We start from the raw sequence: 18402 nt of genomic DNA, 5'->3' as shown, positions 1-18402 counted from the left end.
AGGTTCGTCCGTGGTGCTTGAGAAAGTTAGCAAAGACAAAGTTACAAAGAAAACGAAGCTGAAAACGATCAAGCAGAGAAACGTGATACCTCACACGAGCAAAGGTTCGATTGCCGGAAAAGTATGGGAAACGTTTTCCGCCGTGCGGAAAACTCGCGAGCCAAGCGACATCATAGAGACAGCGATAATTGTCGGTTTGGATCATTTGAATGTGTCATCGTGTTGTGAGAATTTGAACGACAGTGCATTTTATAACGAGACCGATTCATCGAACAAGCCTGATGACACCGACGCGAAGGAAGTCATTGCCGTTCAGAAAGATCCAGGTTTGTCCCAAAAATACTCTCATCGTCCGTGACCGATCATAAATTCAATGTATTCGCTTATGTTTACTACTATTTCACTTACGGCATCATTCTCAATACATTCTTGTTCTCCAAACTTCGCGGATCCGGTAAATTTTTCTTATTCGGAGGGTAATTTATTAAAAGTAATTTGAATTTTTTTTATAAAAGTTGTAAATATTTCTGAAAATTTGTATAGCGAGCCGTTTTATTATAAACATGTTTAAATTGTCGAACATACTAATTAGTACGGGCATCTAATTATTTGACAAAAGGCGATCGTATATTTTCATAATAATAATAGTTTATTGATGTTAACGGGTAAAACTTTTGTTATTATTTCAAATCTTTATTAACGAAGAAACTTATTTACACGTATTTATTGTACGCAGACAAATTTATTAGATAATGATGAGAACGGTTTCAAATTATGATATAGTAATTTGTCTAATATGTATACTGTTGTTGCATTTTATTGAATATTTACTTTTGGCTTATTATTACAAAGTAAATATTCAATAATATATATATATATATTTAATTTATATATTATATATATTATATTATAGCACGCGAACTTCTCCACAAAATTGTAGGAAAACGAAATTATAACCGAAAGATTGTCGAACTTTGAACTCTTGTACTTTTGTGTCAAACAGTCTTACAACGATCTATTTGTGCTTATTTTAAAGAGCCAAGTCTCTGTTTACACGACCTGGACACAAAATATTTTAAAATTCCTTTTACTGAATGTCACAGGAGTTCGAAGATCAACAATTTTTCAAAGATCGTAATTATATATTCGTTTCTAGTTATTATAGTAGTACATATTAAAAAATCTATTATAATTTTAATTTATGTTACAAATTTATTAGAATTTAAATTTATGTTAAAAAAATCTAGTTCTGAATTAATTTTTTACGTAAGTTTATTTCTAAAATATGATTTTACAGACTTTCTGCACTGAACTTTCTGAACAACCCGTTTATATGCTGCAAATAGTGTAATCCAATTTTTGCTAACAATATTTTGTTGAGCATCTTTTGAAATTTGAGATTCAAAATCGTGTTTGTTTCCTTAACGTGCACCGTCGGACGATACAAGAATTTTTTGCTGTCTTGTGCTAAATTAATATTTACCTTTGAAGTCAGTAACCTGCGCTATCCTCGAATTATTCGCTGCTATTTTCCAACACAGCACGCCATTTTGTAGTCGGAAGATGCGAAGAAGCTATTTTCAACTTAAACTGTAGTAGATTGCTTATAGGTATGCACAATGTAAACGCTAAACAACTACAATTTAATTATTTCTGTATTAAAAACACAATGGGACACCGAAATGTGATTTGCCATTGTCCAGACGATGATTAACTCGTCAAATATTTGCGAAACAATCGTTGAATATGTACGGTGGTGGACAAAAGTGTTCGTAATACCTTTTAAAATGCAATAACTTTTTTAAGACTGGATTAAATGATTTTAAATTTTGGAGATGTCACAGTAACTAGTTTACTGTACAATGACTAAAATATATCTTTTTAATTTTGCTATTGCCTTTAATGACAAAGGAAGTAAAAAAGTTTCTCTTTTTAATTTTTTTTATCTGAACCTATAACGAAAATGCTGCATATCTCGGCAACTTATGTGCGTACTGAACATTTTATCGAAATTGGTTAACGCCAAGTGAAACTACAAGCGTTGAAAGATTTGAAAAACTGTAGATTTCTGAAAATGTCAAAAATTGTGATGAAACTGCGATTTTCGCAATCTTTACGTATAAGTTACGGAGATCTATAAGACGCGTTTTATACATTTTCGTTATAGGCTCAGATAAAAAGATTAAAAAACGAGTGTTTTTTTCATTTCTTTTCAATCAAAGTAATAGCAAAATTAAAAGAATGTATTTCATTCATAACGTAGTAAACTAGTCCCTCTAACATCTCCAAAAAGTTCAAGTGATTTAGTCCAGTCTTAAAAAATATTATCGCAAAATCTTTTGTCCACTGTAACGATTTATTTATTTCTCGGTTGTTTCTCGCTTGTTCGATGATCGCGTAAATATTCTACCACGTATGAAAATGTTGGCCAACGTTCTCGAAAGTTCACTGCTTCCGGCAAAAGAATGCGTTTCCGGTAGGAAGAAAGTTCTTGGCCGGTGGAAAAGTTCGGAACGAGATCTGCGCGAAGTTTTAACAAGCCGCTCTGTAGAAATTAGTCGTGACGTGTTACCAGACGCGTTCATAAATTCTCGTGCACCTATAAAAGCCGGACAAGGTGCACGGCGGCGTGTCTTCATGAAGTTTATAGGCGAGGCACTCTGCACCATCGACGTTCCACCGATACATCTCGTGTAACCGGACCGTTGCAATCATACAAATACTCGCGAAAGACGAAATTAGATCAGTATTCCGTGGAAATCGCACGCAGCTACATATGTAGACGAATTAAAGGCCTAATTGGCGTGAGTCCGTTTGCGTACCATCGTGCGAATTCGCGTATTTGTCGACTAATTTACAAAAACTGCAATCATACGTCGAAATAGAACTAAAAATGCTCGAGGTACAAAGATGCAGGCATTACGCGTATAGAAGCATATGTTCGCAAAATACATATCTTGCAAACGAACTTGCTCCTTTCTTTTCATTTCATGAATGTTTCGTTCATCTATACGTTTCGATATGACTTTACTATGAGCACATAACAATTCTCGATTCAATAAGTTCTGTTTATTTTGATTCGAACGGTAAAAGCGATTGTCGCTGAATATCAACAATGAGGTTACGTATTTTTCAATTTAATGAACTGAGACGTCCTGGACAAATTTAATTTTTTAGAAAAACTTTTAATTATTCTGTTTCTAATTTTTAATTATAATTGTCAAAAAGATATCCCTATGACATTCAACGAAAGCTTATTTTCTCTTCTAATGATTTTGATCGATAAAAGAACCAATTCGAAATATTAGCTAAGCTTTATCATTTGTCAAATAATATTCGTATTTCATTGCACAGCTAATATTCTTATACAGCATATTATGAATTCACAAAATACGCAATCTGGTAACAACGTTCTTGTGTGTTTCTATAACAAATCGATTAAGTTTAGTCCTGTTCATTGGACAGGAAAAAATGCCTTCTTATAGGTATTCACAGTTCACTTGTTTATTTGTCCTAATAAATGAACCATTTTTTGGGCGTTTTTGCCTTTCTTCAGTTAGAATTATATTTTTCCTTCAATGGGCGATGTATGTAGAATCGATCATTATGTAAAATATCCACAGATATTATCGCGCGAGCTGCATATATTTTTGTTGTGACTATGATTGTACAACAGTACACATAGCGTTGCTAAATGAAATAAATGAAATACGAATAGAAGTATTCGCAAAAATCCTCTTCGTAACGTGAATTTCGAGAAGTACGAGGTTGTTTGAAAAGTTCCTTCCGCAATGTGCACGTTTGATGCTGTTGTTAAAAATGAATACTCAGAAACAACGAAATTGTTATTATGTTTGATAAATTTTTAAGCTTTTATCGATCAGCTGCATCATTTCTTTGCTTAAAATATAACTCGAAGTACACGTTGTGCACGTTAGTCGAAAACGAAACGAACTTCGGGGCCAACCCAATTCATGCACGACGGCTGGCACGCGTTTTCATTTGTCGATCATGTTCGACGAATGGTTCGGTGTCGTTACCGAAGCCATACGGGACAGGCACGCGTTGGAATGGCTGGAAGGAAAATAAGAGCGATCTTGCGCGGCACGAGCGCAGACGGCAACGACAACAACGACGAAGAAAACGGGAAGGAGGGGCCCAGAAAACGGTTTCCGGCCTCTGTGACACGCGCCTATATCGCGCTATCTAAAAATACACGAGACTTAAGCTTTTCCTTCGTTGCACCCCTTCGGCATACCAACCCCTGCAGATCTATAACTATCTGTCTGCTTACGGGGTTCAAGAGCACCGAGTTTTTTAACCATGATATTTTTAGGCGCTACCGATGCTTCAATAAGTATTTATTCCGCTATTTGAGGGGATATTCTAGTGTAAATTGCGTTTTTGTTCAACTCTCTTTCGGATCTTTTGCGAGAAAAGACTGTAACATCATTTGCAGTCACGTTCACGAAGTTTATTTACATATGTTTTAATAACATTTATGAATTTTTTGGGTTAAAGACAGTTAAAGTTGATAGCATTGGCTACATTGTAACGTAGTCGAATTTCGAAAAGATCGTGCCATGGTTACCATGATTCGACGTTAGTCATTATTCGAATAAAATTTTATTCGAAAAATATCTTAAATCAATAATATCTTAAATATATAATATAATCTATAATCTATAATAATATCTTAAATTTTAATATCTTAAATCGAATAAAATTTTATTCGAAGAATTTGTTGAGTACGATTTTTGCGTAAGATTCTTAATTAGTACGAGTTTGGTTATGACAGATACTAGAACAATAAAAAAGTTGACGATTATATATATAAAGGAATGATACTTCCAAAATTACAATTTTTGAAATTTATTAATTAAATCTGAAGTTCTATGAATACGTGTTAACCTTGATTATTTAGTGCGTAATTAGCCATATTCTTTTTAATACATTTATATTTATTAATGTAAAATGTTTTTTCTTCAAATTAACCAAGTCTTTTGTCTAATATAATATTTCCCATGTTACTCTGTAAAATGGTAAAATTAATAGTTCTTTATTATTTAGATGCTATATGTAAAATTTTATCATTTAGATATAGTTGATTACAGAATTATTTAAATGTTTAAATAATTGTAGATTTGTAGGTACAACAAAGTTGGAAAAAACAAGGAAAGCGGAACACAATTTTTTTTGGAACAATTTTTGAAGTTTTCGTATCGAAAACAGTAACATATAATCCATAATACTAAAATTTGTTTGTACTTCGAGAGGTTCAAAGGAGAATTCATATTCACATGTTACTACTTTACTTGGTTCCTATGTTATTTGTTATTATTATTATTTATTTATTTTTGAAGAAAACGAAAACTTAGTTCATATTTTCAAGTTCTAAACGTTTACAATACATGTAGTTAACAAAGACTACAATTGCAAACAATAATTGACACATCTACAAGAAATTATAAATAACAAACGTGTATGCTCGTGATAGAAGCGTTTCTGAGACAGAGGAAAACTTTGATCTTTTTAATATTGAGCATGAGGTTCAAATTCTACATTAGTTAAGCGAACGTCGATCATCATTTTAATAACTTTTCACATATTTTCGAGGTTGATACGTTTTGCGGCTATAAAACATTCGATAATAATTAATACGAACTGAAAAGATAACTGTTCGATTTTTGCCAAAATATATTTTCCATGATTGATACCTTCCGTGCACTTTTTCACGTAGAACAGATGTATTATTCCGATAATCAATTGTTTTAGAACGATTTTGAAATAATTATACGGTCGATGGTAAAGTTATAGAATTTATCTAAGGTCATTCACGGAATCAAGCGACTAAGATACTTATATTAAAAAAATTGTACCCAAATCACTATTACAAAAATGGTCGCCAATGCTATGCGGGAAGCGTAAGCGCACACGGTATCTCCACGTGTCTACATACATATGTATGTATAATGTAATCATTCAAAAACAGAACCTTCTAAAATAGATTGTTATTGCAACTTTGAGAGATCAGACGCCCGTAAAACGTAATAGTTATATGTTCTCGAGCAATTAAAAATTAAATATCAATCGAGTGAGTCAGTGATCATTGTGGAATTTGTCTATTTGTAATAAGTACATATACACTTACTGACAAAAGTTAAGAAACAACGTAATCGTTTGATACACGTCGGTATATTCTCTATCTTCTGAGATACATATAGGTTGGAACTAAAAATAGCATGAGATAGCATCCCATACATCAATGATCAATGGGTTTTTTCTCAAACATGCTTGTACAAGAGCCATAATTAAATTGAATCGAAGAAATAAGACAAAAGCTGCGCGACATAAGTTAAGAAACATACTTCGCTTGAGTTATATAATCACTTTTAATGAAAAACAGCGATGCGTCAATGCCTGTAGTTTTCATAATAGTCTAATAAGATGTTAGATAAACCTTGAATTTGAGGAATGCATTGCACCTGCGTGGTATAGATTCAATTAATCGAACACAAAACTCAGTCGGAATTTCTGACCATATTTTCGTGATTGTTAATTAATTAATTCTGCTTTATTGTTAAAAGAGTAACTTCCTAACTGACGTCCAATGTAATCCCACAGATGTTCAATTAGGTTCAAGTCCGGGGATTGACTTGGCCACTTGATTACATTAATATTTTGTTCTGCAAGAAACGTCTTAACCAACTTAACCACTTTGATGGCATTTTTTCATTGACAAATGGCAGCATATGATTTTGTAAGATGTCACGATACGCAATTCTATCCATTGTTTCCTTAATTTGTACTAATGGACTGGAGCCGTTACGCGAGAAACAACCCCGCACTATTACAATGCCGCTAACAAATTTTACCGTCGGTTTTAGGTATTTAACATGAAATCGTTGTCCAGTAGGGCGTCGCATATTATTTTAGAGTCGCTTCCAAGCAGTTTTAACGTACTCTCATTTCTCCATAAAATTTTTGACCACTCGGTAGTAGTCCAATTAAGGTGTTCTCAAGCAAACTCCAACCGAGCTGCTCTATTTTTCTTCGACACAAGTGGTTTCTTGCATGCTTTACGTGAAAAAAGATTATTTTCATCTAAACGACGGCTAATTGTCCTGCTACTAATGTTTTCCGGACACAGTTGACTTTTAATTTCAAAAGCAGTGTAAAATAGATTCGATTTAGAAACTCTTGCAATTCCACGATCTAGTTTTTCATCTATTTTTCCCGGTCTGCCAGTTCGTGGTGACGTTTTAACAGTTCCATATTCATCGAATCGTTTTATAATTTTGGTGACAAGTCACTCTTTTAACAATAAAGCAGAATTAATGGAAACAATCACGAAAATATGGTCGGAAATTTCGACTGTTTTGTGTTCGATTAATTAATCAAATCTATACCACGCAGATGCAATACAGTCCTCAAATCCAAGGGTTATCCAACATCTTATTAGACTATTATGAAAACTACAGACATATTGACACATCGCTGTTTTTTATTAAAAGTGATTATATAACTTAAGCGATGTATGTTTCTTAACTTACGTCACGCAGCTTTTGTCTTATTTCTTCGATTCAATTTAATTATGGCTCTTGTACAAGCATGTATGAGAAAAAACTCATTGATCATTGATGTATGGGATGTGTTATCTCATTATGCTATTTTTAGTTCCAACCTATGTATCTTAGAATACGTTGTTTCTTAACTTTTGTCAGTAAGTGTATATGTATAAACGCGTGATGTTATAATATCTGAAGTACAAAAATGCTAGGCTCTCGACAATAGTTTTCCTAATTGTGCATAGTTATAACGGTGTGCTATTTAGACTTATCGTAAATAATACAAAATAAAAAATATCTACATTTTTTAATTATTCTTTCAATGTATGCAATCTATATGTTATCGTTGGTCGTTGACATGGCTGTTGCCAATGTTTATTTCAATAACAGCCTTCACAATTTCATAAAGTGCTATTAAATGGAACCTATTCTCTTATAAGATATGGATAAAATATTGTTACAGGACAGTTGTATATGCTATTAATTAATAATAATATTTTATTATTTCTTTAAAGTGTTACTTACTAATTTGAGAATGTTTACGGTTCGAGCTTAATTCGATCTGTTTTACGCGAAATATGAAATCTTGATTAGCAAACCACAGAGGTCTATAACGCCATTCTAGCTGAGCAAAATGATTCTTGTTTCTATATTATTTGCGTATATTATGTACATGTAAGTTTATGGCAATAGAGAATATAGTTTGATATAGTTATAATACATATAACTAAATATAATGCTGAAAGTAGACATGACTTAAAGAATCGATGAAATTATGATCACTCTGCACACATTTGTCTAGTTACTAAATTATAATTATAATGTTTATTATACTATATGCATTATATATGTACTTTATATGTATATATTCCTTCCTTTGAGAAAACATTTTTTAAAAAATGTGTAGCAGAAATTGTGTGACAATTTAGCACACAAAAGGAAGAAATCCACTCATTAAATCAAATTATTACAATACCTTCTCATGCTTATTATAGATTCATATATACATATATTATACATGTACTTATTATGCTTATATATTTATTTTACAATTTTTTCTAGACCATTTGCGTTTTTATCTGCACGAGCAAACAAGTGAAAAATAATCATAAATAGGTATGAATATCACAAAACGTAAAAAACAAAGTAGGTACTTCGAATATATGCGTGTTCGGGTAGAAGGAAATGCGAAGAGAAAAATCATTTTGTTTAGCCAGAATCGCATGTTACATCAATTTGCGAACGCGCCAACGTCTGTGGCTTCTACTTGGAACAGTACGTGTTACGTAGAAAATATCACGGTTATTACCGATTTTAAAAGGATATTGACGTAATAAATCACCGTTGATTTGAATGTTTGTCTAACAGGAGATTAATGTAGCAATCCTATCCGTTCGCACTGTCATGATCTGCTTTTACCACGAGCCGCATTCCTTACCTGATAAGCCTCCGCATAAGGCTGGATACTTGGAGAAATGCCAGACACCGAGGCCCGTGTTAATTCGATGCCCGAGAGCACTAAACAGCAACTTCAATTGAAATGTTCGTTTGAAATTCTCATTATCGCGTCCGTGCGATAACGTAGACGCGTAGTCGTCATTCATAGCTCTGAAACGAATCCACGTGGTCTACGATTTCTGGTCCCTATATTGCTACATTGCTATGAGACGTTGCGTAGAACCATATTAATTCGTATTATACAAAATAACTTATGCATCCTGTATATTTCAGTTTTATCATTTACAACCACGAAATTGTTAGTTCTCGATGAACAACCGCATCTTTAAAAAATTAAATTCGTACCACATTTTAACCCTCTAATCACGGACGAGCTTTCGATTTTCCGATATGCAATCGCATTTTTAATGTAACTAATGATATAAAAAAAGAAACAAAGAAATAAAAAATTTAAACAAATTTTTTGAATTTAGTTCATTTTTGATAAATTTTACGAAATATTTTGAACGCGAATTTCACATTGCCCGCGGTTGGGGGGGGGGGGGTAAATAATTAAACACAAAGCATCGATCTTGTTCCTAATGTTTTGGAACTTTTATGGTTTTAACTTATTTCTAGAACTTTATTTTCTTTCTTGTAGAATTTTATACAAATGAACAATAGCACGACTTCACCCATTACTTATAATTAGAGTACGGGTCTTTAGGCAAAGTAAAAAAAAAAATTGTCTGCATTGACTGTAAGATGCAGGATATTAACAGAAGGTAGAACATTTAGAACAATATTTTTACCGTTTTGAATTTCATGTATTCATTTTTTTCATAAATTCATAAAATTCGCAGTCTACTTCTTACTTTGCCTTTATTCTATCACTTATGGTTGTGTCGTGATCTAGCTTCGTAATTCTTAGATCAATTATATCATGATGCCGAAGAAAGTCTCCCGAAATAACTAAGACGTATAGTATACGAAAGAAAAAAAATCCACTCATATAGCGTAGATTTTTACAGCTTTATACCGGGTAAGATGTTTCAAACAGACCACGTGAAAAGAATGTGTCAAACGAAACTTGTTTGGTTTCGATGGTGACATAAAACCATGTTCTTAATTTTTTTTTACAGACGGATGTATAAAGGAAAAACTCCATTTTTTAAATAATTTGATATATTTTTATCTACTACATAGCTAACAGGGTGCCCCAAAAATATCTCGTAATCCGGAAATGGGGGTTCCTGAAGTTATTTGAAGTAACTTTTTCCTTAGCGAAAATGCAATCCGCGGCTTTGTTTACGAGTTATTAAGGAAAAACAGTAACCAATAAGAGGCGAGCTCGGCTGGCGCGAGGCGACCGGGCCAAATGAGCGCACGAAGCCCAGTTCCGCTCATTGGCTCGACCGTCTCGCACCAACTTATCTCGTTCCTCATTGGTCACTGTTTTTCGTTAATAACTCGTAGACAAAGCCGCGGATTGCACTTCCGCTAAGGAAAAAGTTACTTCAAACGACCTCAGGAATCCCCTATTTCCGGATTGCGAGATATTTTTGGGATACCCTGTATGTATTCGAATTCGGAATATGCTACTCTCGAAATCAAGTAAGTTTCATCTGACAGAATCTTTTTGTGTATGGTCTATTTTAAATGCTTCACCTAGTAGAGTATCTTATGCAGTAGTATCGTTGCGGAGTGTACGTGCGTTGAAGATTAGATAACGGAGCTGGGCTACATCTGGCCCGTTTGTTAAATCTGTAACAAACGGTCTTTGGAGTTAATTTGTCCATGTATTTTCTAAATATGCAATGAACGCAGCGCTTTTTCAACTTGTACGATCAATTCCCTAGAATCTGAAACGTTCAGAAAAAAAATGTTTTGGTTTTTCGAAAGAAAATAAAATCGTGGCGTGATATACTATTGAAAATCGTTGGTTACCCGGAGAATCTGTCTGCAATGGCCTTTGATGCGCAACAAGGCCAGTCAAAATAATTTAACTCTACTGTTGCACTATTTTCTGTTTTCTTTTTTCACATTCAAGTCGTTCATCCTCGAACAAAAAGACGGAGTTGAGTGTGGTATACATTTTGTATATGTGCCGTTTATTTTAAAAGTGGCATAAGTCACTTTACCGCAATGAAAAGTGGTGATTTTTTAATGTTTATACGAAATTATTTATACTGAGAAAAATATCAGTATCTTGAGATAACAAACACAAGTAAATCTTCTAAAACAACGCTATATGAGTACATAAATAATAATACTGGTACCACTGTCGTTCGCATATTTCAATAGTTCAAACAAGCCAACTTCTTTATTTCGCGGAAGATTTGAAAAATCGTATTTTGGCCAGCTTTTTGGACCTAATATTCCACTGTAGGTCGCAACAATATTGAAGTCCTCTGTAAAACAAATTGAAATAGAAAAGAGAGGAAGGAGAAAATTATAGGACTTTCCGACGAGCGTAATCATTTACAATGTCGTATAATTTCCTGAACAACGAATTATGCAAACACACACGTCTATTAACGGACGAAATTGTCGTCGAGCGTTAAACCAGAAAAAAAAAATATTCGTCGAAACGACGGTGAATCGAGTTTTACGCTAGCAATTACTCGAACGTGTGTTAGAGCGGAGAATGTATTAATCGGAGTAATTAATGAACGCGTTTCTCGTTTGTTTCATGTTTTCAGGAGAACTTCGCGGGAGCGGCGTAGCCGGAAACGCGCGCAGTAGCAGCGAAAGAGGACGCATTTCCGCTTACAGCGGAGCCTCCGATCACGCTGATAGCATGGACAATCCTTCCTCGCGAGAAGATATTTCTGAAATGTATGTTTTCCACATTATTCATATTTCAATACACAAAGCAGTCTCGGAAACAGTGTTATAAGACACAACAAGCCCGTTGTCGTTCACGCCACTCTGCATTATCGAACGATGTCTGCACGTCGGTTGTGTTGAACTTTTTAATTGTCTCAATTGTTTTAATACCGACTGTTTCGTTCTTTCCAATAATCATACGATTGTCGTTTAAAATCGCGTTGAATTTTATCCTCCGTACGGGAAGCGTCTAGAGTTATTTCGACTGAGATTTCTCTACGTTGAGTCTACCTCCAAAATTTGTACTCCTTAACATAAGTAGACAATTGGTATCAGTTTTCTTTCTATTATATCTTTTTGATATTAACGTGTCTCTGTGAAGCTCGGTTTCAAATACATTCATCACCGTCGAACACGAATCTTTTTGTTTCGATAATCAATTCTTACAGATTTTGCAATTTTTGACAATTCTTTCTCTCTTTAATTATAAAAGTTATACGAACGATTCCGTAGACTGTCGCACTTACGACGGAATTTTTGTATCATTATAAGCAGTTAAACATGTTTAAACAATGTTCACAGGAGTGAATCACCATTTACGCGCCAATTTTTTCGGATAGTTGTGTACACTTTTCTTGAATACGAAGATTTTTAGGGCGCGATAAAGCAGATCTCTTATGCTCTTCGAAAACCATCAACAAATGTTAGAATACTATTAGGTTGTGTACTAAGTCCATTTGTGTTTTCTTGTCAGAAAATATAGGTTTATATCTCAAATAACGTTCTTTCAAAAGTAATTACAGGAATGGAAGTAATTATGAAATAAAGTAACATGTTATTTGAAATAATATTTCAAATGCGCCCAGATCTGCTATGCAGCTGTCGACGCGAACGAACTTATTACAAAACCTAATAGTCTTGGATTGAGAAAATAGAAAGTTCCACAAGAAAATAGTGGAATCAGAGAGGCTCGAAGTCAATGATCATTTTGCATTTACTTATTAAAATTATATTATTTGAATGGGATACTAGCGACTGAAAGTCACGTTTTCAGTTGATTGTATAATTTGGTTTATTTCAAGTAATGTAGCAAGTTTTTGATTGTCCCATTGTATTTTCATCTTAAACTCAAAATGATCAAGAAACGAAATAAATATCTAAGTAGCTCCTATATCTTGTAATTAATACAGACACTTCCTATTTCGCATAAAAATCAGCAGTCTAGCAGTAGCGCGTGACATGCTAAAATGTTTTAGTTAGTTAAAAACTATGCGATCCAGTTAAGTTCGAAACCTTAATTTTCAAATTAAAAATTCAATAATTTTCGAACTAAAAAATTAAATAAATCGATGAAAATTAATACAAATAAAACAAAATCGAAAAATGCCCGCGGAAATTGGTAGATCATAGCCGTCCTGTTCCGTTTAAACATTATTTTAACATATCTAACTGGTTATAATGTTACTAGTATATCATTGACGGTTGAAGTATATAATAAATAACTCTTGAATTTAAAGACTTTACCTTTTTCAAAAATTGAGGACAATATAGAAAAATGATTTTTCTGATTCGTGTTTAGTGCATCAAAGTCTTTAAGAATCGCAACTGATTACACTGTCCGACAAAATCAAACTTTTTTTCTGGGTTCCTATAGCCACTATGAAATTCTTGTAGAGCTTCACTGCTTGAACAAGAATCCGAAAACCGAATTGCTCCATCACCCTCAGTTTTTTAAATAAACGAACTTTTGTAAAAACCCAAAATTTTCGACAAAAATGAGGTATTGCATGAAAAGTACAAACGTTAAAAAGTTCTAATTGGTGTTAAAAGATAGAGGAGAGTTTCCCGAATATAGTGGCATGCAATTTATTAATTGTTTTTGGTCCTAAATAGCAATAAATTGATGTCAAAGTTTAAAAAAGTGACGACGTGAGCAGTTTCTGCGCAATATTTTTGTATTTTTACGAAAAGTGTTTTGTTCAGCACGAAAACTCTACCCAGGATCGGATTCTGTAGACATTTCTGAAGAAGAAACGGTCCGGTAAAAGTGTCGGAACGATGTACATTTCGAGTAGATCGAGAAAATGTTCGACGGCAACATGTACACGATGTTTTGCCGCCATGTGCTTCGCTGCTCGCTTCTCTCTGTCCGACAGGGCCGAAGCTATGGGTAATCAACACCGACGGAGGGATCCAATGGGGCACCCACTCAGCGTGTGGGGCGTGCCATTTTTTTTAGTACTTCAATGTGCTGTCTTCTTTTACATATTTTTATGGATAATAATCACCAAACTGTGAATCATAAATTAAAAATGGAGAAATAATAAAAGAAAAATAATGAACAAAAAATATTCATTTTATTCTGAATTTGTTCGAATTACAAGTATATCATGTATACAGTTATCATTTAAATTATAACGATAATACGATCATGAATAAATAATCATTTTCAAAATATTAAACTTCTTGAGACATATCGTTAAATATATATTTAAATATTTATTTAATTATATGGCGTAGAAGTCAAAATTATACTAGTGTTAGAATACTTTCGTTACCAACTCCAAATACTCTGGTGTGATTTTTTTTGTGAAATATATCACAGTTTGGTGATTATTATCCACAGAAATATGTAAAAAAAAAACAGAACATTAAAGTACTAAAAAAAATTCAAATATTATTTACGAAAAGTGGGTGCCCCATTGGATCCCTCCATCGGTGTTGATTACGCTTCGGCCCTGTCGGACAGAGAGAAGCGAGCAGCGAAGCTCATGGCGGCAAAACGTCTTGTATATGTTGCCGTCGAACATTTTCTCGATCTACTCGAAATGTATATCGTTCCGACACTTTTACCGGACCGTTTCTTCTTCAGAAATGTCTACAGAATCCGATCCTGGGTAGAGTTTTCGTGCTGAACAAAACACTTTTCGTAAAAATACAAAAATATTGCGCAGAAACTGCTCACGTCGATACTTTTTTAAACTTTGACATCAATTTATTGCTATTTAGGACCAAAAACAATTAATAAATTGCATGCCACTATATTCGAGAAACTCTCCTCTATCTTTTAACACCAATTAGAACTTTCTAACGTTTGTACTTTTCATGCAATACCTCATTTTTGTCGAAAATTTTGGGTTTTTACAAAAGTTCATTTATTTAAAAAACTGAGGGTGATGGAGCAATTCGGTCTTCGGATTCTTGTTCAGGGAGTGAAGCTCTACAAGAATTTCATAGTGGCTATAGGAATCCAAAAATCGTGTCGGACAGTGTTATTGAAACGGAGGAGAGAAATTTTGAATCAGCCGGTATATTTGTAGCTGGACCTTATGTATCGAAAAATGAAATAAGTTCGTATATACGCATGCTTTTTGATAGAATTCACATAGCGCCGATCTTTGTTTGCTAAAGTGATTTCTAGCATAAATTTTCACAATTAGGATTGTATTTTATGAAATGTTACGAAAACTACTGAATATAGCAAAAATGACACATGTTAGTGGTAGACAGCTATAAATGAAATAATACCATTTACGTATATGAGAAATCCATGGAGTAGTCACATTTACAAGTCATGGAATTTCGGTAGAAAATTAGTCGAATGCAGCTTAATTATCTTGAATGTATAATTTCTGATAGAATGATAGCATCCGATTATACTATCTGAAAAAAATTGATAATCGTGTATAAATCAAATTTAGTTTTATTGTATGCAAATCCAGATATGAGAATAATAGACAGATTATTGATAATTGTTACACAGACATCTGGAAGTGATATTTGTGAAGTGACCGAAAATAAATATTAATAAGATATATGAACTAGAGAAAATTATATTATAAATATATTCAAAAATATTTTATTTAAATCAAAATATATCAAATAATATTAATGCTATATTTATTGATCTCATATATTCTTTTATAATAGCGTCAGTCCTTTTTTAATACAAAATCTGATTCATACTGGCAGCGAGAGTCTGACAGTTACACTTTTTGCTGTTACAAAATGTTTTAAATAATAGAACAATTCCGTCGAATTATGCACGTTTATGCAACCATACCATGATTAGGTATTAATAAAAATTAGAGTAATATTTCATTTGGTATTTAATCTACATTTCGTCTACAATAATTGAGCGTTCTGTCACTTTTGAGCGTTAAGCATGATGTGTATATGAACTTTTTTCATAGCTCCCATATCTATGGTTTGAAAATATATGCTACATTTTTCAAATATTTCAAACGAATACATACAAATAGTTGAACGTGGAAAATATAGAGAATCCTTGAGAATTAAATAACAGGTCCAGTATGACAATAATAACATTGGTTCTACGATAATGTATTCAATGATATTAATGCAGCAAAGGAAATATTTTACAATTTCATTTGAACAATACATGGTGTACGTATCAAAGAACGTATTTGCGGAGCCACAACGAATGTGTAACAAACAGTTTCGATCATATTCCGATACATTTTCATTCTTAATTACACTGCTAATCACCAATTTTTGCATTTCGATAACTAGTTGACGATTTTTATAGATTCTAATCTCTAAAATAAATTTTAATCTCGCTGTTTATAAATATCATAAATAACACGTTTAAATGTTTATAATATTTGCAAAAAACACACGTTGGGAATACGCAAGGAACATTGGTATAGTATTTACGGTTAAAGCTGAAAATAGTTCAGAAAATGTCTTTTTCAAAATTAGTTCCTATAAAAAGGAAGAATATTGGAAAAGAACGATTTTTAATGCGTGTGTAGTGCATCCAATATTTATAAGTATCGGCTATTAATTATGGAAACGCAAACAGAAAGGTGAAAATTAGTTGGACAATGTTGTTACTGCTTAACTGGCTGACCGCCGTATCGTTGAGATATGGCACACTTTGTATTGTTGATTTCACGAGAAAAAATTAAGAAAATTATTAATATGATAGAATTTTTAATAATGTGTTAATTAATCAATGCAATTCGACGTAATATGAGGAGATGAAACCTTTTGTACATATTGTTGTAGCAGACATTGCGTTGATTGTCCTATTAATTTTAATTGAAGCGTACACCACGACTTATTGTTAGACTACGAACGGTGATGCAAATTTACAGAGACTGGCATGGATCGAAACCATACTCCTCGTGTTAACAGTTTTATTAAGTTATCAAATAAAATGAAATTTGAATTACGCTAAATTTAAATATCTACAATAAAGCCTCTCGTGCACAACTAGAATTACTCTCTGCAACCAATGGTCTCTCTGTTAATAAATAATATCCAATGTTTATATACAAAGCATTCTTTTCTGTGTTTGATCAAACAAATCATGATCATTACGATTTTATTATGGAATTTTCGTACGGTTATACGAATAAATTTATGCAAATTAAAAACCGGAAGCATATGAGATTCGTAAATATTGAAATGATAAACGCGCGTTCTTATTAATACGGAAGTGGAGGCTTTATTGTTTTCAATTGTATTTCACTCAAATGTGTTTGTTAAGAATGCATACAATAATGCGCAGTCTACTTAAACTATATAATTCTTCAACCGATATCGTATCACTTTTGACCCCCTATGAACATGTACAGAACAGAGCTCTTATTAACCAATATTGTTCAGTACGACAGTTTATTTATATTGAAAAATATATCGTTCTATTATATAATTATGCAAAGAAAAACGAATAATGACTGAAGTGATCCAACGTTTATTTGAAATTAATTCAAAATTCCTCTTTCTAAAATATATAAATAGATTGTTTATCATTACTACATAGATAGGAATATACATGATGTTCCAAAATTATGTTACTTCCGCGAAATGAGGGATTACTGAGGTCATTTGAGGTAACTTTTTCTTTAGCGAAAATGCAAACCGCGGCTTTGATTAGAAGTTATTAACGAAAAACACTGACCATCGAGGGACGATTTTTTTTCGTTTGTAAACAAAGCTGCAGAATGCATTTGCGCTAAAGAAAAAGTTACTTCAAATGACCTTAGGAACCTCTCATTCCCGCTTGTACAATAATTTTGGAACACCCTGTATATTCCTTTCTCGTCGCATTTAAAATTGTTTAACAATGATACGAAAATCATCCAAAAATTATGCGTTACAATTAAATACTAACAGAAGTAACTTCAAACAATTGCATTCATTTATGAAATCTTAGAGGTAAGATTTTTTTCAACAATCGCTTTTAATAATATTGGTTCTGAGTCGCGAAAGGAATTGATTACGTGTAAAGTAATACGTAAATTTAAAAACAAATTTACGATATGAAGAAGTTTGTAAAAATCAGAATTGAAATGGTATTGGTTCTTGGTTATACTGTTAGATTGTTGTCTGTCTGGAAATACATTTGAAGTCGATATTCTTCGTGAAACGAATGTAGTTCTTGTAAAGTCCGACGATCAAATTGTAATTCTATTCAAAGTGTCTGAAAATAGGGTTAAAATAAACATACAACGGATTTGAACGAATCCATTTTTAGTTCTAACTGTTAGAACCGGTTCAAGTCAGTAAAATTATTAAAAAAGTATCTCTGAAGAAAATT

General features: G+C 32.9%; 1 protein-coding gene across 4 annotated transcripts in view; it reads left to right on the top strand.

The window, feature by feature from the left end:
- RhoGEF2 (Rho guanine nucleotide exchange factor 2) overlaps window positions 1-18402 on the top strand; it is a 120329-nt gene that overhangs the window by 48145 nt on the left and 53782 nt on the right. For all 4 annotated transcript variants that reach the window (XM_076527238.1, XM_076527236.1, XM_076527235.1 and 1 more), the window contains one exon: window positions 11708-11843. In XM_076527238.1, the coding sequence (XP_076383353.1) occupies window positions 11708-11843 (136 nt within the window). The remainder of the gene's footprint in view (window positions 1-11707; window positions 11844-18402) is intronic.

Source organism: Megalopta genalis, chromosome 17 (genome assembly GCF_051020955.1).
Source record: "Megalopta genalis isolate 19385.01 chromosome 17, iyMegGena1_principal, whole genome shotgun sequence".
NCBI lineage: Eukaryota > Metazoa > Arthropoda > Insecta > Hymenoptera > Halictidae > Megalopta > Megalopta genalis.
This window is presented reverse-complemented; position numbering and strand designations above follow the sequence as displayed.